Raw genomic sequence first — 26,781 nt, 5'->3', positions numbered from 1 at the left:
TTTTTATTTCTATTTCTAAGATGATTTCACATACAGCTATTGAAACTAATAATAGTAGCGGTTATAATTACGATCTTTTTAAACTTAGCATTGATCATTATGGTTGTTATTAGTATAAAGTTTTTGCAAACATTATTAAAACTGTTGTATCTTATAAAGAGTCTCTGTGAGAGGCGTGTAGATCACAAACATGCATATCGTTCCGGTTTATTCATTATGTGTTTCTTCAAATCTGTTTTTTATTACCAGATCTTAACAAAATAGGCCTGTCCAGTGTAAAGTCTGACAAACGAAATTTGCCAAGCTTTCATCCGCGGTCAAGATGAAAGGAAAGCAGCATTTTTTTACCAAAAAATATGAATGCCACTTTAAATTGAACATAATGGCTTGATTAGGTCAAAGACTACTTCGAATATGGATAATCTGAGTGCTTTTGTGGATGACATCTTGGGTAACGGAAATGTAACATGGATATTTATCAACATTAGTATAAGTACAAGGTTTAAACACTTATACTGCAGAACGTTTCAGAATGATTGCTTAGAGAGCCGATCTTTGATGTACGTTGTTTCAAAAGAACAATGTGATCGGTAAAAATGTTTGTACTCTGTGGTATTTTTTAATAGTTTCGTTTAAAAATCAGGAAATAGGCAGCTTCCAAATACACGTCGGTACAGAAATACCAGCGGAGTTTGAGCAAAGACGTTCAACATTACGTTTTTCTGCAAACAAGGCAAAAACGTGTTTAATATGGGCCTTCGTTGAGGACACGTATCACGGAAACTCTGATAACATCGAATCCGTAGAATATCCTCCACCTTGCTCCACGGAAGATACTTCTTGGTCGACTGTAAACGGTATGATCAGCCAATCACTTTCTTCATGATAGTATCTGTTTTCTTTTTCAACTGTATTATCTTTATCATTTATTTCCCCACTCATGTTATTAATTTTGGAAGCTCATAGATTTCGAAAATAATTCCTTTAATGGAACAACTTTCATTCATTAACCATTCAATAGGATATTAAAGCGCCTTTGTGATACAAGCCTCCTGAATTGATGTCGTCGTCATTGGTCTTTTTAAGTATGCTGATTTGCGGACTGCCTATAATGTTTAAACGAATGTAAACCATCGAATTTGCACATTGCTATGATTTGTGAATTGGAAGCCGGGTAATTTGAAACAGAGCTTTCAGTATTGATTTTGCCACTAAGTGTATGCAATTCAAATGACTGCATGGTGACAATGTGGCCAGTTCGTAACGTGAGAGTGAAACTGGTAATTGAAACAGCTACCTCCTGACAAGTTATGTATTTATATTGCACATTAACCGTGTAAATGAAGACTATGGATACGATGTTAACAGTGCTTTTATGGACGAGTACGTTGCCTGCAACTGGACAAGCGCTTTATAGAATAGGTAAGATCGTTTTGTGATCATAATATAAACATGCGTCATATCTGTGTAGCATGTAGTATTATAATGTTATTGCTAGGTGATTTCATATTTGCCCAGTTATTTGTTCGAGGTTTGCTGTATTTTCCTAAGCCTGAAGAACCAAGTTTTGGCATGTCTTGTCGTCATTTGTCTAATATTTGTGCTTCGATTGTCCCCGCATCGCTTATAAAACGTCAGAGTTGATTAATAGCTAAATATATTGAATAGAATTTAGCATTTAAAATGTATAAGTAATGAAACAAACAAAGCATTTGTGCATAGATTTAATCCATCTGATATTTAACTGTCTACGAAAAGATGCACGTTCGTATCAAGTTTATCAACTTTAGTATGGTTAGTGACACTGTTAAACTGGAGTCATTCATATTTTTACTTTGTGCTAGACCTTTGGTTGCAGTGGCTCCTTTTATAAATCTAAAGATTTTCTTTATTTTTATTTATGGTTAACTAACACTGAATTAATTTAAAGGTCATATGGCACCAAAGCAGGATATATTTCATTCCTATCTAGTGGCTGTTGCATCAAGTTAGTGCTGTACTAAAATGATATTCAGGGAATTCTTAAGACGATAACCCTAACATTGCTAACAAATGTGTACATATTCTTGTGCGGTACGTCTCTGTTGTTTTGTATTTGATATGTCTCTATTGCTTTGTATTTGATATGTCTCTGTTGTCTTGAATGAGACATGCCTCTGTTGTTTTGTATGTGATATGCCTCTGTTGTCTTGAATGTGATATATCTCTGTTGTTTTGTATGGGATATGCCTCTGTTGTCTTGAATGTGATATGCCTCTGTTGTCTTGAATGTGATAAATCTCTGTTGTTTTGTATGGGATATGCCTCTGTTGTCTTGAATGAGATATGTCTCTGTTGTTTTGTATGCGATATGCCTCTGTTGTCTTGAATGAGATATGTCTCTGTTGTTTTGAATGTGTTATGTCTCTGTTGTCTTGAATGTGATATGCCTCTGTTGTTTTGAATGTGTTATGCCTCTGCTGTTTTGAATGTGTTATGCCTCTGTTGTCTTGAATGAGATATGCCTCTGTTGTCTTGAATGTGATATGCCTCTGTTGTCTTGAATGAGATATGTCTCTGTTGTTTTGTTTGTGATATGCCTCTGTTGTCTTGAATGTGTTATGCCTCTGTTGTCTTGAATGTTTTATGCCTCTGCTGTTTTGAATGTGTTATGCCTCTGTTGTCTTGAATGAGATATGCCTCTGTTGTCTTGAATGTGATATGCCTCTGTTGTCTTGAATGAGATATGTCTCTGTTGTTTTGTTTGTGATATGCCTCTGTTGTCTTGAATGTGTTATGCCTCTGTTGTCTTGAATGTGATATGCCTCTGTTGTCTTGAATGAGATATGTCTCTGTTGTTTTGTTTGTGATATGCCTCTGTTGTCTTGAATGAGATATGTCTCTGTTGTTTTGAATGTGTTATGTCTCTGTTGTCTTGAATGTGATATGCCTCTGTTGATTTGAATGTGTTATGCCTCTGCTGTTTTGAATGTGTTATGCCTCTGTTGTCTTGAATGAGATATGCCTCTGTTGTCTTGAATGTGATATGGCTCTGTTGTCTTGAATGAGATATGGCTCTGTTGTTTTGTTTGTGATATGCCTCTGTTGTTTTGTATGTGATATACCTCTGTTGTTTTGTATTGATATGTCTCTGTTGTCTTGAATTAGATATGTCTCTGTTGTTTTGTATTGACATGTCTCTGTTGTTTTGTATTGATATGTCTCTGTTGTCATGCATTTGACATGTATCTGTTGTCTTGAATTATATATGTCTCTGTTGTTTTGTATGTGACATGTCTCTGTTGTTTTGTATGTGATATGTCTTTGTTGTTTTGTATATGAAATGTCTCTGTTGTTTTGTATTTGAAATGTCTCTGTTGTTTTGTATGTGATATGTCTCTGTTGTGTATGTGTTATGTCTCTGTTGTTTTGCATGTGAAATGCCTCTGTTGTTTTGTATGTGTTATGTCTTTGTTGTTTTATATGTGAAATGTCTCTGTTGTTTTGTATGTGATATGTCTCTGTTGTTTTGTATGTGAAATGTCTCTGTTGTTTTGTATGTGGCATGTATCTGTTGTTTTGTATGTGAAATATCTCTGTTGTTTTGTATATAATATGTCTCTGTTGTTTTGTATGTGACATGTCTCTGTTGTTTTGTATGTGAAATGTCTCTGTTGTTTTGCATGTGATATGTCTCTGTTGTTTTGTATGTAATATGTCTCTGTTGTTTTGTATTGACAAGTCTCTGTTGTTTTGTATGTAATATGTCTCTGTTGTTTTGTATTGACATGTCTCTGTTGTTTTGTATTGATATGTCTCTGTTGTTTTGTATTGATATGTCTCTGTTGTTTGGTATTGATATGTCTATGTTAGTTTTTATTGATATGTCTCTGTTGTTTTATAATAATATGTTTCTGTTGTTTTGTAATAATATGTCTCTCGGATAATTCTTGTTCGGTTGTAACTTGGTGCCTATAAACAGATCTACGTTAGATTGTTTGCCTCAAATGCTTGTCCCTGAAGTTCCATTGTATTATTGGTACTTTGGACATAGTGTGCTTAATTCTTTTCTGATTTATGATGATGCTTTAGAACAAATTCTCATTTAAGCCGCTAGTTAGTGTCGCATATTTGTACAAAACTGTATCTTCGTATTCAACACTCTTGCTAAAAATGTTCATGTTTGAATAAACATATTGACTGCTTTGACTGATTTCATGACTCTAAAAGTTCCCCAGGCTACATCAATCAAAAACATTGAAGGTAACAAAGAAACTGATGCTAAAATTATTCATCATTGATAATAGAATCAGCATTGTTTCGCGAAGCTTATTGATTAATTGATGTATAAGGATGATATAACTGCAACATTTGCGGTAAAAGGTTTTAAGAGTAAAAGCTTTGATTATTGATGTATAAAGGAGTGTTTGATTACTTTACAGAAATATTTTAACTGATTTATATCAATAAATACTTCAATGTGGTTTAAAGAGTAATTCAATATGTTTTATGACTTAATATATTGTATTAAATGCTATTCTTATTCGAACGTGTTTTCATTTTTTTAATCTTTACATTCTCCGATATCAGAACGGTAATCGAGTAGGCGGAGCTTAACCCTGCAATAACTAGCATGCGGATAAATAAAACACGATACTTATACATACGTTACTTAATGCACGAAGTGTTTCATTTCGATACTTTTATAGCTTTGATTTATACTAAAAACATAAGCACATGATGCAGGATTTTATATCTGGATAATCATTTCAAAGACGAATTAATTCATTAAAATAAAACTCGCAATGATCATCAGTCGAACATTTAAGAATGAAATGCGTCTGTAGTTCCCTCTGGAGTCACGGAACAGATCTTTATCAATTAAATGTTCTTACAGAGGATGGGCATGCAGTTGGTAGCAATTATGTTTATGTTGCAATATGTATTGAATTATTAAAGACAATAATTCCCTCGCTATGAGATCGTTAGTGCAACACAATAGATCCATGTCCGTATTGAATTTGCAACAATGCAATTTTCAAATACTTGAATTTAATATTGATTGCAGTTGGGACATTCGTATAAGTTCACTTTGCACACTCTATATCCTGACAAGGTTTATTCTATACTGGTTACCGACCCATTTTCGGCCGGAAATGGAGGTTTTTTTGACACAAGATAGCTATTATAAAACTTTACACTCAGACAGGTTGGCTCTTCCGACAAAAACTGTGTATTTTTAAAAAAAAAAATAGCTAGGGATTTCGAATATTCCCACGTGGAAAGTACCCCTATAATTTCGCTAAAATAAGCACCCTACTGTACCAATTATTCGCCCACACCATAAATTCGTTGTTCTTACGATGTTTTTCGTATATTTCTCTCTAAACTATATCTTCAAACATTTTTATTTTATTTTACCAGTCAAGCGATCGTTTGAAATGACAATTGATCAATAAATATAATATGTTAATTATTACATACTCTTTATGTATGTTTAAAATGATACAACACCTACTCGGTAAGCCACCTCTGCAGAAAATTTAAAAAGCTACCGGGATTATTTCTTTAAACATGACATACATGTACATCATGTATGCTTATTTATAGACTTCCGAAGAGGGACAACGCATGTCCGTACAAGAATGTAATGATTAATTCAAATTTGAGTGGCTTCCCTTAGACGAAAAATTCGACGATTACTTCACCGTTTTCAGGATTTGCCATTTGCTCTTTCGAAAATTGAACGTAAAATACAGCAATTTATGGTATTTGTATAATTCAACACCGTTTTTATACTTTATAATGACAAATCAATAATGTCGTCTGATAGTGCAAGGTATAATAAAAATGAAAACATCCTTAGAGGGCCTCATGCAAATGACATGATGACGTGATGACATCATTCCCGCGTGCAACTTACAAGGTCAGAAGTGTAAACAATGTTTATTTGGGTCGAATTCCACATACTACTTACATTTGAACGCAAAAAAAAAACGCTGATATAGGTCAAAAGTGATGCCGCAATGAAACGCCATACTGATTTGTGTTAAATATTTCGTTTTTACTGGTTTTAACTGGGTGGGCGAAAAAGTGGTACGGGCGAATAATAGGTCGCTAACCAGTATATGCCAACTTATTTAGATGTATGCGTCAATAATACAATAATGCTAGAATGGCCCTAAATCGCTCAATTGAGTGAAAATTTTAAAACTTTTGTTTTGTAATGATTATGTATGAGTTTATTGGTCTATAACAATGAAACTAGGGATAAAACTTTGATCGAGTATTGTTAAATGGTGTTATGGAGGACATCCCTGTACATTATTGATGTTTGTTAGCCTGACGGTAACCATGGTCGAATTTTCATTGCTGTAGCTTCAAAAATGAGAAAGGTGATCAAAGGGTCTCAGTTTTGCTAATAGGACAACATTGATTTTTTTTTCAAAAATGCATACATTTTTTTACATTTTATAGCTTTTATTTCAAAAACGAGAAAGTATGTAAAGGTCAAGGTCATCCAAACATAAAATTCATATTCGTTTTTAAATTTATACCCACAAAAGGTCAACATATTATGCTACATAACAAATATTAAAGGTCTGGGCCATGTACTTTGAGAAAAAAATACTTCCGAAAAAATCCGTATATATGTCTAATTGAAACTTGTGAACTCCAGGCCCCAATATCACGAAAATACTTAAGTCAAATCTCAACCTCAATATCAACTCATTTTAACATATAACATCAACAATTATTGAAATAAAAATATTTTGCACACATTTTTAAACCGGATTCTATCATTGAACATGTTGATTAAATTGTATGGTCTAGATTCCATTGGAAACATATTATACAGCCAAAAATGTACTTGAGTACAATTCAATGCCTTTTAACAATTTCTCAAGTATATGTTTTGCTTTCGAATTTGATTTCTCTGAAATATTGTCAAAATAACGCATTCTATGAGAAAATACGTTTTCAAAAAGAATAAAAAACATGCAAGATTTTTATTAATACTATGCTTTAATGTGGTAAAATGAGATTGAGATGGAGGTTTGTCTTAAGTATTTTCGTGATATTGGGGCCAGGCCTTAAGACAGTTTTGCCCACATGGGTATAATAAGAACAATCTTGATGAGGCACTTCGGTTTGATGTTACATACAAACTATTAAGGGTAATGGTCTAGCGACACGATTTGAACAAACTTGATAGAGGTGTTCTATACTATGTTACAGACAAAATATGAAGGGTCTCTTAGACAAGAAGAGTTTCAAATATGTCCTTATATAAGTCTATAGGAAACTTGTAAACACGCAGAAGTGGCCGGTTTTGTTCCCTGGTTCAGAAATTTTGGTCGAGAACCCCTGTTTGATGTCACATACAAACCATCAAGGTTCTTGGCCTTTCGGGTTTAGACAAGAAATTTTCAAAGCTTTTCCTATGTTAGTCTGAATGAAACTTGTAGGCGGGGTCATTTCTTTTTGCCAACAGTGGCACGATTTGAACAGGCCAGATAGAGAACAACTATATAATGCTACAACAAAATATCAAGTTTCTGGGTCTAGCGTATTCGACAAGTACATTTTTTGCAAAGATTTCCCCATATAAGTCTATAGGAATCTTCTAAAACTCGGGACAGGGCTAGTTCTGACAACATGGGTAGTTTTTGAACGAAATTGAAAGAGGATACATAGTACTAAGTAAAACACAAATCTAAGCTCTAGATCTCATGGATTGTTTTTCAATATTGTTGTTTTAAGTTTTTTCGCTCGGTTAACATGGCAACCCGAGTAAAGCACGAACCAAGGAACATCTCAGTGAAGTTCCATCTTAATTAACCAGGATTTTTCGGAGGAGATATCGTTTGAACAAATTGTTTACGGACGCCATGACGTTAAACAAAAAATCACGACAGTATTGGAAAACGACAATAATGTACTGTATGTTTTGGCTAGGCATTCCCATTTTTTAATGCTATGTAAACTTGAAAAACATGATTTAAACATTATGTTAATAATGTTCTGAATAGTTTTTCAAGAATCTTAATCGAATTCTATGTAATACTTCATTTTATATTTTAGAATTGACAGTTTCAGATTCATGTTCATTTTCATTCTTATTAAGATTTAAATGTTAGAAATGTTCTGACAGTAATAAATAAAACTAAATTAATGAGTTATTTTGTTTTGTATTTTTTCTCTATGTATTCTACACCAAAAGTAATGTTTGAAACATTGAATCAAAACGAACGCGTCATTAAAAACAGATATTGGACACAATGATGTATATGTTATTACTAAACAAGAGAAAACCCTTGTTTAAGAAGTTTACCTTTTTATGTTCCGTGACGTTTTCGTATGTATATTTCTTTTTCACCTCTACTGATTCTACTGTATTTGAGTAAATTGAAAGGCATTCTTCTAAGTGGCCATTTCTTTCAATATACAGTCCCATCATCTTTTTTTCGTTGTATCTGCAGGTATTCTTCACCAGGGAACTTCCAATTTGGATGTTAAAAATTTGACGGTTGGAGAGTATACCTCCACTTTACTTTGGTTTGGAGTTGATATGCTGGAGCCCTTTCAACTCCAGAAAGCAGGTACGTTCGTTTGGTGGTCGCAAAGCCGGACATGGTTATTTGCCCCCCTTCCAACATTCCCCAACTGCCACAAAACTGTCGCGAAACATCTAACTTATGAGAGTGTTTAACAATGTTTTTATTATATGTAATTGTAATTTCGTAAGTGTTAAAAGTCAATCAATTTAAGCTAACGATACCTGATATCATCAAGCTTTTTTTTAATGTTCAATGATAACGGTTGGAGTTGGCACCGACATTTTTCTTTTATGCTTTTATGACTTCGGACAATATATCGCTTAATATCACCTGCACAGTATGGCATAACCATTATATATCTTAAGTTAACCATGCTACGCAGAAAACAGTAACAAAGAAATTAAGAATTATCAAAAATGCATTAAAAATGCTTGTCTGCATTAAGTTAAAATGGCAATTTTGTCAGTTTTGTTCCCGATGTGGATTAACTAGTCAGCGTGTCTTCCTCGACCAATTCATTCAATATACATCCATATCTATATGATGATCTTTCTTGAACTGTTTGTTTTTGGAAATATTTTGTAATACTGATGCTATATGTTTCTGTTTTATGATAACTGACGTATGTAGAATTCGTATGCTGTATGTTTTCAAAGTTGATATCTTAATGCTCTGAAATGCAATTCATTTTGACTATTTAAGTGAACAATTTTGAAACACATCATACACCAGATGTCATAATTGTCCTTAATGACGAACACCACGAAGCAGTTGATACCTCTCTACTGTACGCAAGAACACCGTTGATTCAATGGGGTAGACGACCACCCTTTTCGGTAAGCACGGATTTTACAACATCATTATCATCATCATCGTCATCATCATCATCATCATCATCATCATCATCATCATCATCATCATCATCATCATCATCATCATCATCATCATCATCATCATCATCTTAATCATCATCATCGTCATCATCATCATCATCATCATCATCATCATCATCATCATCATCATCATCATCATCATCATCATCATCATCATTTTATCATCACCATCAGCATCATCATCATTATCATCATCATCATCATCATAATGATACAAAGTCCACCTTTTGCTAATTAACGTAAATAAAATGCCTTTTATTATTTTGTTTCATTAAAACGTTAACCAATTAAACATTTTATCATACAAAACATTTCTGGAAATGCTCTTAATTTCATTGATCAATAACATTTGAAATTTATTCATATAACAATAATGTTAAACGTTTTATTTTGAATATGATTGCTACAAACTGATTTTTAAAATGCACAGTTTTTCATTAATGTGTTTGTTTTGTCAATTTTCGTCATTTTGATCAATATGTCAATGCCACATTCAAATCTGATGTAATTATACAGCCCAAGCATGTGGAAGAAGACGTCATTGAAGGACAAGATTTGTGCGACCCACTTTATGAGGCAACATCTCGACAAACTGCCCCATACTGCTACACTGATGCGCAACTTGACAATCTCAAACAGCAAGTCAACAACAACACGCTGATTATGAAAGAGGTATTATCATGATATTTCAATTTTAGTTAAATAGTATGTTTTAAACAATTGAATGATTTATTTTCGTTTGTACTGTATAATTTCTGTATTAGAACTTTATTTTGGATGAAACTCGGCCTTACGATTTGCAGTGTTACAGATAAACAAAACATCCTGCTGAAAAACACAGAACAAATCATGTAAAATCGTAATATAACGAATGCATTGCCAATCTTTCAGAGTTTTAACTTTTACAAGTGAAATATTGACCCGAGTTTTTAGTTTTTTAAGGTCTGACCGCTGTCTTTGGCTGCAGTTTAGCTGGACCCCGCCGTTGGCAACACAAGTTATAGTGTATGTTATGTAATACATATGTGGCAATGATAAGTCTCAATTAAATATAACAACACCTGAATACACAGAATGAGATTCAGAGACATTCGTTTGCATACCCTATTACTTTTCGAACATGCATCTAAATTCTGTAACGTGCCCGGTGTTAAGAAAACTAGAATAAATTTAGGAATATAACTTTCACTTTCAACATTGATCTATATTAAACAAAACACCTAATCGTTAACAGTCCGCCTACTGAGCATCTCTGTCTTTCCTTTCGTGTCAATACACATAAAACTTTCATATTGCACTTTTTTGCTAACAAAGGTTTCGCAGAGTATAAAACAAAATGTGCTTAAACTCCTTAAATTAATGATTATCATAACACATTCATAAACGTTTGAGGACTTATAGAAATGTTGCTATATTAATTATATATTCACGAGATTTGTAGCGGAATAGCATTGCAGACGGTCAGGCCGGCAATATGTACTCGCGTGCGAACAATTGCAGACATTGTCACGTACACCAAATAACTTTACATATTGTTTACAACTGAAACCGGTAACTGTCGTTAAAGCTTTGATAATTTCATCCACTCATCGCATATTTCAAGAACATTGGAAGGGAACAAATGGTAGAATTGAACAGTAATTAATTTCAAATAAAGGTACGATGAATTGATTGCATGTAAATTATTGTTCACCTTTGACATTTCATAAATATCATTTATTTGTTGTAGTTAATGCATTCACAGCCAGAGGGTTAGTTCAAATATACACAAGCGCTTCATTTCAAATGTAAATTTCAAGCATTAGGGTAGTGGGTAAAGTAACGTCTTGTACGATGTTAACAGGGACAATGTTAAAAATTGTGTATTTGAATAAAAAGCCTCGTATTTATACCAGTACAGTTACAGTCCATTTCGTATCATTCCGAGAGAAATGATGAATTTCCAAAATGAAAGAAAGCATTGTCCAATATAGTACAGACACTGGTGTAGCCTTTTCTACAGGCAATACCGACGTTGACTTTGATCGAAACTTCTTGCATTTGTTTCTATAAAAATAGCGCGTCGTTATTAAACTGTCGACCGTTCGTTTGAAATTACGAACTTAATTTTTAAAAAAGGGTACTTCGAGCGGAAACCAAGTTGCTAAGTGGGCTTTTTGAATTGGAATTGGAAAAAAAGATATTAAGTTACATCAAATCCTTTGATTTTGACAATAAGTATAGCTACTGTCATATACAGAATGTTGTTTAAAACGTTTGATTAAATGTATTTTCAACTAATATAATGTACAATGCCGTGTTACTTTGACTATAAGTCTGCTTAATTATGAGAAAAATGAACATAATATGTCCTGCAACTTCTTTTTTAATTGTTTTATTCAAAATATGTATTATTGTATACATTTGCAGATTGTGGTTAGAGTGCCGCTTGTTGTGAGCAACATCATCGTCAAAGCCTTAAAATGGCAGTCGGTCTTCATATTTTACGATATTTCAACATGTAGGTATTTTCCAGCTGTTTTTGGATATGTAGACTTTTAAATGATTGCCTAAGTTGATTTAAATCTTTTCATAAAACCAATCTGGTTAATTGAATTATCCGACATATCTCTATTAACTAAAGACACGCGGAAGTCAATTTGGATATTTGAATTAAGTCCTTCATCCGTAAGTAAAATGCAAATTAAATGCCTTATTACTTCGTAATTTTTATTTAGAATTAATAATTGAACACATTTTTTTCATATATCAGCAATGGTTTCATTACATTTCCATAAAGGCTGGAAAAGAAATACTGCGCAGTGAAACAATCATATAAAACTGTTAATAATGTATGTTGATATGATAGTAAAATTTACGTAAAATGCATTTTCTTGAAACATTCCTTTTGGTTTCTCAGAGATATGTTTTGCAATCTAACACTCAAATAAACAATTATCCGCTTATCAATACATTAAACGATCAAGAAATGAATTAAATCAGAGTTATAATTATAAACAAATTTTAAATGGTATTTAACATTTTTGTAATTATTTACCATTCATACTTGCTATTTCAACCTTTAAGCATGATATAAATAGTTATTTCTTCATTCAAGCACAAGACGTACGTGACCTTGTGGATGACCTTTCAAATAATGCGGTCAAGGTCATTACATTTAACGTTGACCAAATCGAGGACATAACAGATGTTCTTCTCCGCGCGTATAACACCATAAAATCGGCTGAATCGCATATCAACTTTGCAGTTCTTTGCAGATATAATTGTATCCGTAGAGTGTTAAACAAGGTATGTAGTGACCACTATATTCAAATTGTTTAACAAAACTCTAATGAACTCGCTTGCTATTGTGTTACTTATCTTAAATTAATCTATATGTCATTGTTTATTTTAACGTTATTTGGTATCATACATACATTATAGGCGAACAAGTTTGATCAAGAAAACGGCAAGATGAAGTCCCTTTTAAAAATGTTCTCTCGTTGGCTTGTCGCTGCTTACGAACACAACTTTGACACTATAGAGACAATGACGTCATGTGCATCCAACATTGATAATTTGGCTGTGATAGCATTTCCAGAAATCACGCCATCGACATCAATAAAAGAGGTATGGGCTACGCAAATGTATGTTTGAAAATGCTTTCTACATGTTAAAAGACATTAAAACAGCAAATTGCCATTAGGTTTAATTGATTTAATTTGTTGCTGAAACAAAGTATCAATTCAATTTAAATCAGTGAATCAGAGTTTAAAGTGACACTCTTCAAAATACACATGTATAACAAACATCAATTTCGACTGATAAAACTTTAACTACTTATCAAATAATGCATTTATGGAAAAAATATTACTGATAACAAGCATGCAACCCCGTATTAAATTACAGAAAACGCAAAAATATTAAATGTTTGGGGAATGCTAAAAGATTGACTGTGATCTACTGTAGTTCCATTAAGTAGATATACCCGTGTTGTATGCACATTTCTTTCAAATTAAACTCGGTATCCTTCATAGGCACAATGTTTTTCGACATTTATTAATCCTTTTTGGAATATTAGTGGTAATTCTTATTTCGGAGTATGAGTACATCTTTAAATATTTAAACGAATCCATATCAGTAACAAATAATCAAATTCATTGACGAGTAATGAAAGTTTAAAAACAGCCAATGACGAGTTAAAGCTCTTATTTTGTATCACAACATTGATTGTATACTCCCTGTGTTCTTTTACTAGAATGTTTCGTGTTTGTTTTTTGTTATACTGAAAAGCATTACAACTTTTCCCTCAAAAGTCTTGTACACGTTATAAAAAAAAACCTTTTAAAAATGTAATTCAATGAACGCGTGATGCGTGATTCGGTTTTGCATTGCGATCTTGTGTGCGTGACATACGGCCCGCTCGATCTTGTGTGCGTGACATACGGCCCGCTCCAGGATAATTCAAGAGGAGGCTGTTCAAAATTATCTTCGTATTGTTTATTCGTGACGAGTCTAACAATGTTTCTCGAAATAGTAATAGTTTACAAAGAAGACACCATAACAATATGGATATCGTTTTAAGTTATATTACAGTGGGTTTATCCGTAATAAATATTCATTGTATTTATAAGAGTATTCAACTTTCATACCAATTGATTATTTCTGATTATATAACCTGATTTTACTATTGTTTCATCAGTTTGGCTCTGTTTATGTTACGGATACTTTACATTTGGCAAACATAGCAACTGAAGCACATCACTCATCTTCAAAAGTCTTACATTCCATTATTTAACACTGTGCTTTTTATATAATGTTATGGTGTGAACATGATGGTGTCAAAATATATGGCAATGTAATTCGTTTTTTGTTTCAGTCACTGAATACAACCTTAACTTCCTTTTTCAACGACATGATAATCGATGAGAAGTTATATACAAGTGCCAAAGATGTAGAAAGTGCAAATTCATCAGCTCAGCGGACAGAAAACCTCATAAAATTATTACATAAGGTAATCCTTACTTATATATTATATCAACTACAAGCAAGCATTTGCATTGAAGTTGCTTTGTTCAGTAAATTCATTTTGTGTTAGTTATATGACCTTCTGTGAACACTGTAAACGCTTGTGTATAATTCCAAAAACTGGGGTTGTGTGCACATTTACAAGTACTTTCTTTCGGAAATGTTACTTTCATACAAATACTTAATGTGATTTGTATTTTCACAGTGGCATTTGGTACAAAACAGAGTTCAAGTGAACGTCATTAAGTCAATCAAAATAAGTTGATTGGGCGAAAATGTTCATGATTTATGTTGTAGATTATTATAATACCGTCAAAAAGGCATTGGTTCATGGGTTGCAATTGACTTTTTTCATAATGAATTTAAATGTTTTATCAGCATAAAATGTTGAAAAGATTACAGCTTTTTATAACAATGTATTCTAATGATGGAACATTTCAGTTGATCGCTTGTCTTTACGTTTTTTTTGAAAACTATTCTGTTATAAGAACTAAAGGTTAATTTATATTTAAAGGATTCAAGTACTTGGTATCGTGAAAGCAAGTGCGCAGCCTTACGAATTGACACCCTGATGTGGACACCCGATGGGCGGGGATTTAGTCACGTGGGTTATGTAAAACATCAACGATATAATGATACGAATCATTGGTCACTAGCAGATATAGCTATATTGTCAGACGTGTTTCCTAACATACATTTCGCTTACAACAAACGTCAGTTTCTGGTATCCACACTACATGTAAGTTATTTTTCAGTGATATTCAAATTGCAGTAACTACACTATATGTGCAAAATATCGCTTGAACAATTTGTAACACCCAGCCGTTTTTGATTTCTAAATAAATCCTTATAAAATGTGTTAAATATAGGACACGTGACTTTGCTTGCCCTAGATTTACATACATCATTTTGAGGAAGTTACTATTAGGCCTTTATTAATAATTTAGACAACCGTGTTATTTGTGTAAAACTGTTAAATGTTCAGTACATGTACCATATGGGGCAAAACACTAAGATTTTTAGTGTTTTCTTAGCTTCGTTTAGAAATAAGCGTGCCTTGATATCTTTGCCAATAAATCGTATTATTTAAAACAAAATAAATGTATATAGTTTAATTTCAAAAAGTTGATTTTACTGTTTAGTACGAGCCATTTGTTATAAAGACGGTGGAGAACGGAACGTCAAAGTATGGTGGCATTTGTATGGATTTGCTGAAGGAACTTGCCAAGAACCTGAATTTTACGTAAGTTTGTTGAATTTCGTGAGCAGGTCAGTGCTTGCATTCGATGCCCTTTGTTATCTCCTTCGTGATTTACATTGAGGTACTTGAAGAGTATGATTGTACTGTAATGGAGGTTTCATTTCTAGCTTACTGTCTTAAATGTAAGAGTTAGAATGCTTTCCACCATAGGCAGCTTGGCAATCATACCAATTGCTTTTGTAGCTATGCTTCAACGGGCGCAATGCTAGAAATTGTATCTATTGCATATCATTTTGAAATATCTTGCCGTACCCGTATCTGTTTTAAAGGTATTGGAAGAGTCGTTGAATGGAGAATGTTGTTACCAATTTCGAATTATGAGTTTAGTTTTGGTCACCAAGCCGGACAAGTGGGTTTCCTCCGAGTACATCGGTTTCCAAGACTACACTCTCGCGTAACATTTTGCCAACGAGAGTGAATAATATAATGTTGTTATAACTTGTTTACCAATCGTTGTAAACTATATAAGTTTAAACTAACCATTTCGACGCAACTTTTCAAATAATGCTGACTTGCAGAGTGTTATTTGAATGGGTTTAGTTTAACGTCTGGTCCTGTGTATTTAAACATGATCATAATAGTGTGCAGTGTGTGTACCTGGCTTGCATGAATGTGCGGTTACTTATATATGAGAACATGTAATAAGTATGTCCCTATTGTTGAGGGAAAATCAAATATGAAGACATTTGAATTTATGTTTATATCGAAGTATGTACCGATGTATCAGCATGCAAACTTAAAACCTCTATTTAAGGGCGAAGGCCTTGTCTCATTTATAAGTATACAGAAATATATATACACATGTGTATAGTCCAGTATCATGTATCTAGGTATAATTTGACGGAACCAGATGACCAAAAGTGGGGTTCGACAGAGGACATGATCAACCCGCAGTTCAATGGTTTGATCGGTCAACTTCAAAGGGAGGTTGGTGAGAGATTTTTTTGACTAAAATACAAAAGAAAAGATAGAAATCATAACTCAACAACATCTGTATTGTGATTTTCAAAACGAGCAGTTTTGTACAAATAAAATTGAGAATATATATGTTCCAAAAGGTTTGCGTACGGCTACCATTCCATTTATATCATACTATGTTAGTTGCTGATTTTATTAATTCTTTTAATTCCATCAAAGTTAACAAAGTGGTTTGGCACCGAACACTCGTAAAATTTTATGTATATAATCGAGTACATCTCGATCGTTTACACTATTTAATTTCTTTCTTTAGTTTTCTATGAAATAAATCTCGCATCATAATGATAAAAATGCATTACTGTTTTTCCAGGAAGTTGACATCGTCGCAGCAGACATTTCTATTCAGAAGGAGAGAGAAATGGTCATGGACTTCATGTTTCCGTTTTTCTACGGATCGACCTCAGTTGTCATCAAGAAGCCGGACCCGAATAGGCGTAAATGGAGAACACTTGTTGACCCATTCAAAGGCGAGGTTCTTGCTTTCATTGGTGTCGTACTGCTTGCTGCATCTGTGATCGGATTTCTGTTTGAAAGGTTTGTCCGAGGCTGCTTCGTTTATACATGTAATGCATGACTACAGCTAATTGTATGCAACTTTACAAAGTTGTAGGTAGGTAATCGTTTGGCTAGTTTTAATAATGAAAATGTAATACTTTGATTAGTTAATAATACCAATTAAATAAATATTGAACAATCAGAATACATTTTGGGAAATTTCATCCTAACCAAATTTGTACAATTGGTTGCTGCATTATTTACAAATCCCGGAATGTATCTATACGATATGACAATTGTTTTTTGATCAATAGTTTGTGTCCAGCTTTGGTACCAGGATATTAACTGGAAACGATATTTCCCGCTTACCGGAAACGTGTTTCTTGTCATGTGCTTACATCCCGATTGAATTCACTAGCAGCGACCTGCCGTTTTAAAATTGTTTGATGTATAATAGCATGCAATTTAAACTACTGGCATTTCAATCTAACGAAAAAAACATACTACAAATATTATTGATACAAATATTCAAATACTTAGTTTAAATAAGTTCACCATTGCTTACTTGTTTGCAATAGAAAGAGAGTTTGAGTGTAGGTTCAATTGCAGGTTTAACCCGTTTTATTGCGATCCTGACAACGCTCGCCTTCGGTCAGAGACCTATGGACTACATACAATACATGATGCGTTTTGGTACATGTATGGCGCATTGCTTTCACAGGGTAAACTTTTGTTTACGTGCATTCAGTCTTGTTAATCATGACGTTAAATGCGAGTGAAATACATGCCATTATTGTCCATTATTGTGTGTGCTTTTAAACAAGGCGTTTGACGATAAGTGCTGCTAAACGCTTTATTACGGTTGTATTGTCGATAACAGAGACATTATTTTCAGTTTGCAGAATCAAATTGTTCAGGGAGGATACTTTCAACAGTTTCAATATTAAGCAAACTGTCATTAAATCGTCTTCCATGATAGTTGTATGCTTTGTTTAATAGTGACAAAGGCTTAATACATGTTTATTGATTTGTATTGTGAATTTCAAAACATTTGCAATATTACAAAACGGATTGAACTATGAAGTTCTGATTATGGTTACACTGTACTGTAAATAATATCCCTTCGTTTATAGATACGTTTCAAAACATGATGCTACGTTTTTGTTCGATGTTATTGTTTATATTTATTCCAAACTCTCAATCCAGTTTGTAGAAGTAATTTGTGGAGAGAAGATTATATTTATTATATATGTAATATCTAAATTTTTGGGATACATTGTCATTTACAAAACATTAAAAACATGACGAAAAACGAGGAAATAAATTTGAGGATCTGAAACAGTAATTAATTTTTTTTTTTAAATGTTTTGATAAAGATTATTATTCTTATTTATTGCATACTTGTCGACGGTTTATTGAGGAAACAAATAATTATATCCTGATTTATTCACAGTTATCAACCTTGACTTTATCTAAATATCATGTAACTGTTTTACTTATTTCATCCCATTTTTATGTTAACACAATTAAATAAATATCAATTTATGATTGTCCTATATACATTATAAGCATGATAAAATGTTAGATAGCAATATATTTCACCGAGTGAGCGCCAGAAATGATATTTCACGAATGGCCATGAAAATCTCTTTAACTGGAATCAACACACTGACTGTGTTGACTCCCCTAAGTCTTTATCGAATTTATTATTTCCATGTATAAGAATACAAACCGACATTTTGTTTTCAACGAATTCATTTTTGGTCAAGAAGCAGTGCATGACATTTGGTTTTAGGTGGAGTCAATCTGCCAGAATCCAATGCAGGACGAACGTTTGTCAGTTGCTGGTGGTTGTTCTGCATTGTTATTGTTGCTACGTACTGCGGGAACTTAATAGCCTTTCTGGCAGTCTCGAAGGAACCACTGCCATTTAACACGTTGGAAGAAATGGCAAAGTTCAAGGACGAGTATAAATGGGGAATCCAGGCTGGTACAAACTGGGAGGTTGTATTCAAGGTCAGAGGATTTCCCTAGTCGCTGTAAACTTTGATACTTGACATATACAAGAGGAACATTAATATCTAGTATATATATATTTTTGTCGTTCGATTAAAGATGCACTCTTACTCCCACATAAGATTTACCACAATTAATACTATTGCTTTATTATTCAATAAAGGATGTATAATTGTCGAAAACAATGGTTCTAATGAAGGATACCTATTTTAATTTGAAAGAAACGTGCATAAAACACGGTATTTCTACCGTTTGAGATTATAGTAGATCACAGTAAATATTTTAGCATTCACCAATCAATTAATATTTTTGCATTTTCAGCTATTAAATACACGGTTGCAATATTGTTATCAGTAACTATTATTTTCCAAAAATGCATTATTAAGGTTTATCAGTCAAAATATATATTTGTTATACATGTTTATGCATTTATATTGAATCAAATCGTCACTTTAAGGCATACATGTACACTAGAGTTATCTTATCAACGAGTGTATCCCGAAAGTTTTATATGAATGAATAATATCATGTAATTGGTATTGAGATATCAATTGATAAAAAAAAACTTTTGGCTGGAACACATACTCAAGTCTAATTTAGAGTATCATTTCTAACTTATTTCTCAAACGTGCTTAACTTTCAGATGAAATTGATTTTCTTTCGATAGGTCAAATGACCATAATGTTACATTTTGTTGCCTGGTATTCCTTTGAAAGTTTATTTTTATTTGTAATAGTATTGCGTGCTTATTACACATGGTATATTGCACACATTAATGGGGTATATTTATTTAGGTATATTTATTTAGGTTATCTGTTATATCTATTGACGGCGTTTATTTTACAGAGTTTCTGCATATGTCGATTAGATATTGTTATGGTAAAGAGAAGAGTAAATTGCTTTAGCCTCTGTTTAGAATATATCTTAGTCAATAAAAAATGTTAATTACCTTGGTTTACAAATGTTCAGTTAGGAAGGTACGGCTTAGTTCAATTCTACGTCACAGAAGGTCTGGAGTCGACCCTTAGCTGACTTTAGCCAGTTAGATCCTGTCATTAGTATCATTTTAGGTTGAAAGTATAATATACTGTCATTTAACTGGCATGTGAATAATATTCCCAAAACACACACTAGAAAATTTTATTCCAGAGTGTAGTTTTGTTCTTTATTTCAACTGAATTTTGACGATAAATTACCTATTTTACGTTATTTCAAGATAATAAAGCATGGTTGCAAAAGTACTTTCTTTCTAAACGCAATATTCCTTGAAATCATACCAAAATAATATGTGGTCACCTGGCAATCAAAAGGATGTATCACATACCTTGAGCGTCATTATTCTTTACCTGATTGCGCATCGTAGGACAACTTTCAATACGAATCCTTTACCTGATTAGTGGAAACTGTTTAACAGTTTTGAAATTTGATAACACTTACACTTACTTTACACTAATGTGTAACTTTAAAATTCATTTGGCAATATTGTAAGGTCTAGTTTTATTTTTATAAAATAATCGTCTTAGACGTCGAAGAGAAAGGAATTTCGGGCAATCGGTGACGCATGGATTGAGTTTAACAAGACTGATCCCGATGTAACATCGACGGACTTCAACGTTCATATGGCCAAGGTCAAAGAGGGATACTATGGTTGGATAGGTACGAAATGTCCGGCTACATAGCATTGCACGAACTCAACATTGTAGTATCAGAAAATTCAATAAACGTTTAGGGAAACTCCAGAATTATACTCCAGGATTTAATTGTTGAACTTGTACCATTGAAAAGGCAGACAAGATTCTGTTCATGATCGTGGATCACAAATTACATGTATGTTGTAGCATTTAAATTAAAGTTATAAGTAGTTAATACTTGGTTGAATATGAAAGAACTTCGTTCATATTTATCAAATTGTATTGTAGTACGTTTTATAAATTTTAACAGGTGACACTGTTGTTATCGAAATGGCAATGGACAAGGACTGTGACTTGCTTATGATAAAAGAAAGGTTTTTGCCTATCAAATACGCCTTTGGATTTACAAACAACTCTCCACATGCGCAGATATTTTCAAAACAGTAAGAAATTTATTAATGATTACTGTTTATTGCACGCCAATACTTCTGAGATACGTTGTGTAGACCGTTACATCTTAATCATTTAATTGTATGTGTGTTGCTAAGCTATATATTCAGAGAGTTGCACATTTAAAATATAGGTATACGTCTCTAAAATTATGGCAAACTACAGTGATAAACCAATATTCACATTGTAAGTCTTTATACGGAATTTGACTCAAAACTGTAAATCTTTATGGGTTTTTAATTATTGCTACTTGATATAATAAGCCATATAATGGTACAAAATGTTGCATATGTCAAGAATTTAATACTTTACAAAGTAAACCACAAGACGCCAAGGAACATAGATCCTGATCTTATATGATACGCATTGACAAAGATAAAAACTCGACTTATTTTAATATCATTCAATGCAACATTTAATACAGACTGTGTGTTAAGTTCATTATGTATCACTGTTTTTTTAAATGTTGAGTATGTATTACCACAACTTACAGATATTGTTATAAAACTATTATAAGTGCTTTTGGTTACATTTTGTTACTTTTGACAGGTCAGATTTGAACAAAATTGAATTGCAATTTAAAACTACTTAACTTCTTAACATTTTGACCCATACTCTATCCTAAAAACAGTATGCTACTTCTTAATGTCCGCAGGATGTTGTCTATGCTCGAGTCAGGTTTGATCCAAGTTTGGAAGAGACGATGGTGGCCTAAGTCTAAGGTCATATGCCCGGGCTCTGTTGTGACGGTGGCTAAACCGATATCTGTCGTTGATGTACAGAGCGCCTTTTACGTCGCTGGAGGAGGTGCAGTACTTGGTTCGTAAAACATAACACTTTTCTAGCGTTTTTGAATGGAACATCATCAAATTGTCGGGAAAATGCTATCATTGTAGTAAAGTATTGTTTTAAAACCATTTTTTTCAGGATTGCTTGCCTTCCTTATGGAATTGCTGGTAGTTCGGGTTCAGAAATATTTCAAGTCGAAACATCCAACGAGTACGCGCAGCTCAAACGACCCTGTTCGAGTAAATTACCAAGATATTTAGTTCCAGCTCACCAAACGTTTTACAACTGTTACACTGTTTGTGCCGCCGACAAATGCACTTTAAATGTAGTTCGTGTCTCTCTTTAGTTGTATCTGATATAATATGTTGTTGTTGATTTTGGAAGCGCATATGATATAACGATAAATATGGATGTTGGGGATGCATTCAACTTTGCAAAGTACTCGTTAGTTTTGTATGTTTTTGTATAAAGGAAATAGCAATTCAAACAGGCACGGACCTGACACAATATCTCTATTCACACAAATGTACACAGGTGCAATCCGGCAAATCAACATGCTTATTTCACTTCGAAGAAAATGATCGCAGTACCAAAAACAGGTCATCGAGAAATTATTTTCTAAATACGTGTGAAATCTTTAGGAGAACTGTGGAGTTACAATGTACGCAATGGTCTTAAATAACGCTTATATTGTAGACTCGGCCTTTGGCTCACCCGATAATTCCTCCACCTTGCCAGAAAAACTTCCTTATCAACGGCACTAACCTAGTATTCTCTATTCACTAGAGTATACAAATATAACAAGCATTTACGAAAGTATCAAAACAAATATTTACAACCTCAACCACAAAGCATTCGAAAAGAATGAAATTGTCGCAAACATATAAATATTTGTATTTAAATCAACATTATGTAGTCCAAGAAACTATCAAAAGACGATATTCAATGTTTAGGCGTTCCACTCTGAATTTATTTTAGACTTCAAATGTCGATGTTGATTTTACAATAAAGCGGCGGGGCCTCAACATTTGGTTTTAACTCAAAAACCGAATTTAAAAGATGTTTACTTTAAGCTCTAAATACTTGCTATCATGAAAAGTCAATGCGCATATGTGTATCCAGGACTAAAATCTTGGTTTTAGTGTTTGCGAGTTATGCCCTCATAGCCATTTGAATTATCCTTTCTGGGCCAGGAATAGTTTTTATTTATTACATATGCACATATGGAAACAAAATGTACTACTTGAAAGTATATTCAAACATGACTCTTAAAACAACAAGCAATCCGCATTAAATGAATTGTTAAATGAAATATGTACTAACAACGAAACAACGTTATCGTTTTTTCGAGTAATCAATCTAGCTTTGGCAATATATAAAAAATAATGGTATTAATTTAAAATGTATTACTTTCTTTATGCTGTTTTGAATTACCTGATTTTTGAAATTGTAATAATTTAAAATCTAACCATTATTTGCTTTTTTGACTTCGGTTGAAATACGTTATACTGTCTTTACAATGTCTGCACTGTACATTTCGATAAAATAAAAATATGATTAGTAAACTGTGCTTGTTTTTTTATTCAAATTGTCAAATCTACTGCGTGTAAAAAAGTTGAAGTAAGCAAAACACAAAACTACTGCGGTTAATGTGTGGGTATTTACTTTACCGCTTTATTCCAAAAGCCAGTATGCAAACAGAGGTATGCATTGATCCAATACAATTAATTAAGTATTTGAGGTGAATGAATATCTGCTGACAATATTTCATATTTTATTTAGCAATTTAAAGGTGCAATTATTATGTTTTCGGTACTGAAACAAGATACAAATGGTGACGTTATCAACAAAGTTGACCAACATTTATATGAAAAACTACAGAATTTCATTTTTGAATCTTCCTAAACCCGAATAAGGCAACGTGTTCGTAACTTTATTTCCATTATATACATTTAGTCCAGGTCGTGACACTTTCTTAGACATTATTTGAATCTGGGTTTCACAAGTCGATTCTTAACGATAACACAGTAAGTTTCTTAAATGAAAAAAAAACATTAAATGAAACAACTGGACCCAATCAACCACAATTCTTATTATTTGGGTCTAGTGGCAACAGAGGAAAAACTTATTTTGGACCTCCTTGACCCAAAATGAATTCTGAAAATTTGGCCGACTGGTCACCGACCAAACTTTGTCGTCTTCCATGGTGAACTACCCCAAAGCTTCTATATGCTTTGAAGGATGTTGCCAATATGTTTCTTATACTTAAAAATATACATAAAACAGATACAAAAGCCACTTGTATACCAGCTTAAGGTTCAATTGATCTTAGTAAAATTTACACTGTTTAATTGAAAAATAAAAGGCATGTTATAATTGTAGACTTCGCTTTCAAATATTTGAAATGGTCCTTAAGTAAGCTATATCATTGACAATTATATCAAATATAGCCGCCGCTCTTTCGCGGCGCCGAATTATGACCTACTACATGTCAACTGGGCGTACTATCAAACAAATGTGTTTTAAGAAGTGGGTTTTCTCCACATACCTCAAATGAGCGATTAAAGCATGGCCAGCATGACCCCCTTGTTTTACAACAGTAATTAAACAGCGAATTAAACTGCCTTCCATAATGATTGGTGCCAACAATATGTTATACATCATTTATTTTTCTAGCAAACCCAACCTTATAAGTAGCCGTGTTCTAGAAAGCGTTTTGTCATTTTGCATGTCATTAAATACATGATTTACCAGGTAGTTTTCTATGTTATCTTGATGATAAGCTTGCAGTTGCAACCGCACGGGCATTTGTTTATTAACTGAATTGTATTGTATAATAAGATTTTGTCATGAAAGGCATGACAAAAAAACATGTATTTATGATCGACTTCCGGAGGCCAAGTATCCGGCTTTTGATATAGAAATAGAAAATGCCGATATATTTTAAGCCTAATATTAATGACAATAGTCATGACTCTCACTTTTTTAGATCAGCGACAGAGAACGCTCTGGCATTTGTCCTTGGTGAGAAGCCTTTGATGCCAGCTACTGGAAACTCTGCCACTGAAAAAAATCAGCAATTTCGATTGAACATTGCCTTAAAGATAATATTAACTGAATGCATTTTAAAATATGTCCTCCAGTGTGTTTTTTACTTTCTTTCGGCCCTTCTCGGTCCCATTTCCCTCCTGAAAATAATTTTCCCCTGCCTATGTAAAAATAGCCCTGACGTAATTATCTTAGCATTAACCTCTTTAAAATATTAAATGTAGCAAAATTGTGTCATTCATGAATAATTCGTAAGAATAAATAAAAAGATTTCAAACATATTACAATGTCAACAAATCATGTTAGTATTTCCCCTTTTTGTCAAAACGGCGCTATTTCCCCTATCAAAGGGCTCGGCTATCATCCTTTATAAAATGGAAAATGTAACCCTGACTTCATAATAGCTTCATGAAACTATTTGATTCTGCTGTTTGCTTTTTTGGATTAAATTATATTTTTGAAAAATGATTCACCTATTTGCCAGCTATGGCGCCCGCAATAAAACGACTAGAACTTTGATTCTTTCGAGAAATGTGTATCTATAATGGCTGTATCTCGTCCAGAATAGGGGCATTATAAGAAAGCCCATTTACCGTTGAACAACACACAGAGCCCAACGCAGCGATACCCAAACTTTCGGTAAATAATAACAAGTTAAAAATTTTCACCAATCTTTTTCAGGAATTGGACAAATGTCGTAAATTTCAAATAAAAAGCTAAACCATGTTAGAAAATCATCGCGCATGCCTTTTATTATCTTAAATTAACTTCAAATACAAACGTCATTAAAGCGCAATTAAAAGTTTCACTTGAGCGAATAGCTTGACCCGGGATACGCAATTTACATACCAATGACTGGAGATCACCTAAAATGACATTATAACTTGACAGCAATGATTTTAGTTCCGCAATTTCAAAGAATGAGATTCTTACTTTAACTATTCATTGAGTCGATCCCAAGACCAAGGAATACCTAAACAGTTATTGTTCCTACCCGTATCATCTATTGGGACTCCAATTCCGTTACAAACTGTTCGAAATGTTAAAAGTTATACACTACATCCCTTGAACACATTGACTGTTTTTCCCATCGGGATAATGAACAAGGAGGGGTAATTTGTTTACAAGCCAATAGATACATGTAAAGACAGCTCAAAAGAGGCGCATATGACACCGAATGAACAATAAAGGTATCTGTTTGTTGCTCCTTGCACTTTCATTCCCAGTTAAAATAAAATTTATAATATCAAAAATGCTGATCATATTTCTCATATAGCAAAGAAGCAGTATGGGCCTAATCGAGAATCAAATCAACAACTTTTCGAATGACGTACACGGTACTTTTTCCATTTATCATTAAACATCCCCATTTATTCCAACGTTTTTCTGTTTAGTTCGTCTAATAATTGAACAAAAACGACAAAGCTGCGTTATAGCAACTACATGGTTGTTTCCGCCTTGAAAAGGACAGTAAATCTAGATTCTTCGGTTTTAAACTTCTTCATGAGTAGTCGACCTTTCACTTACCACACCTTTTCTTAATAAATGCAAACAAATATATACTTAAGCTAAGCCTTATAGTCAAGTTACTAGCTATGGTTGATTGATTATGAAGTGTAAGATATAACTGAATTGTCATTTCGCATCTCAGTTCGAGTCAAAATAGTTCTGGG

The 26,781-nt window shown here is 33.2% G+C and overlaps 1 protein-coding gene across 1 annotated transcript; it reads left to right on the top strand.

Moving 5' to 3' along the window:
• Window positions 1-1,258: 1,258 nt before the first annotated feature.
• LOC128220436 (ionotropic receptor 93a-like) lies at window positions 1,259-23,579 on the top strand. The gene is made up of 18 exons (XM_052928821.1): window positions 1,259-1,422; window positions 8,463-8,582; window positions 9,243-9,376; window positions 9,950-10,105; window positions 11,843-11,933; window positions 12,531-12,721; window positions 12,857-13,042; window positions 14,292-14,426; window positions 14,955-15,179; window positions 15,583-15,683; window positions 16,532-16,628; window positions 16,990-17,213; window positions 17,784-17,896; window positions 18,970-19,190; window positions 20,714-20,846; window positions 21,132-21,264; window positions 21,927-22,090; window positions 22,199-23,579. Exons 1-18 carry the CDS (start codon window positions 1,341-1,343, stop codon window positions 22,318-22,320), a joined length of 2,628 nt encoding a protein of 875 aa, XP_052784781.1. The 5' UTR covers window positions 1,259-1,340; the 3' UTR covers window positions 22,321-23,579.
• Window positions 23,580-26,781: the final 3,202 nt, after the last annotated feature.

The sequence above is a fragment of the Mya arenaria genome, chromosome 15 (genome assembly GCF_026914265.1).
Source record: "Mya arenaria isolate MELC-2E11 chromosome 15, ASM2691426v1".
NCBI lineage: Eukaryota > Metazoa > Mollusca > Bivalvia > Myida > Myidae > Mya > Mya arenaria.
Note: the sequence above shows the minus strand (reverse complement) of the source record. Positions and strands in the feature narration are given on the sequence as shown.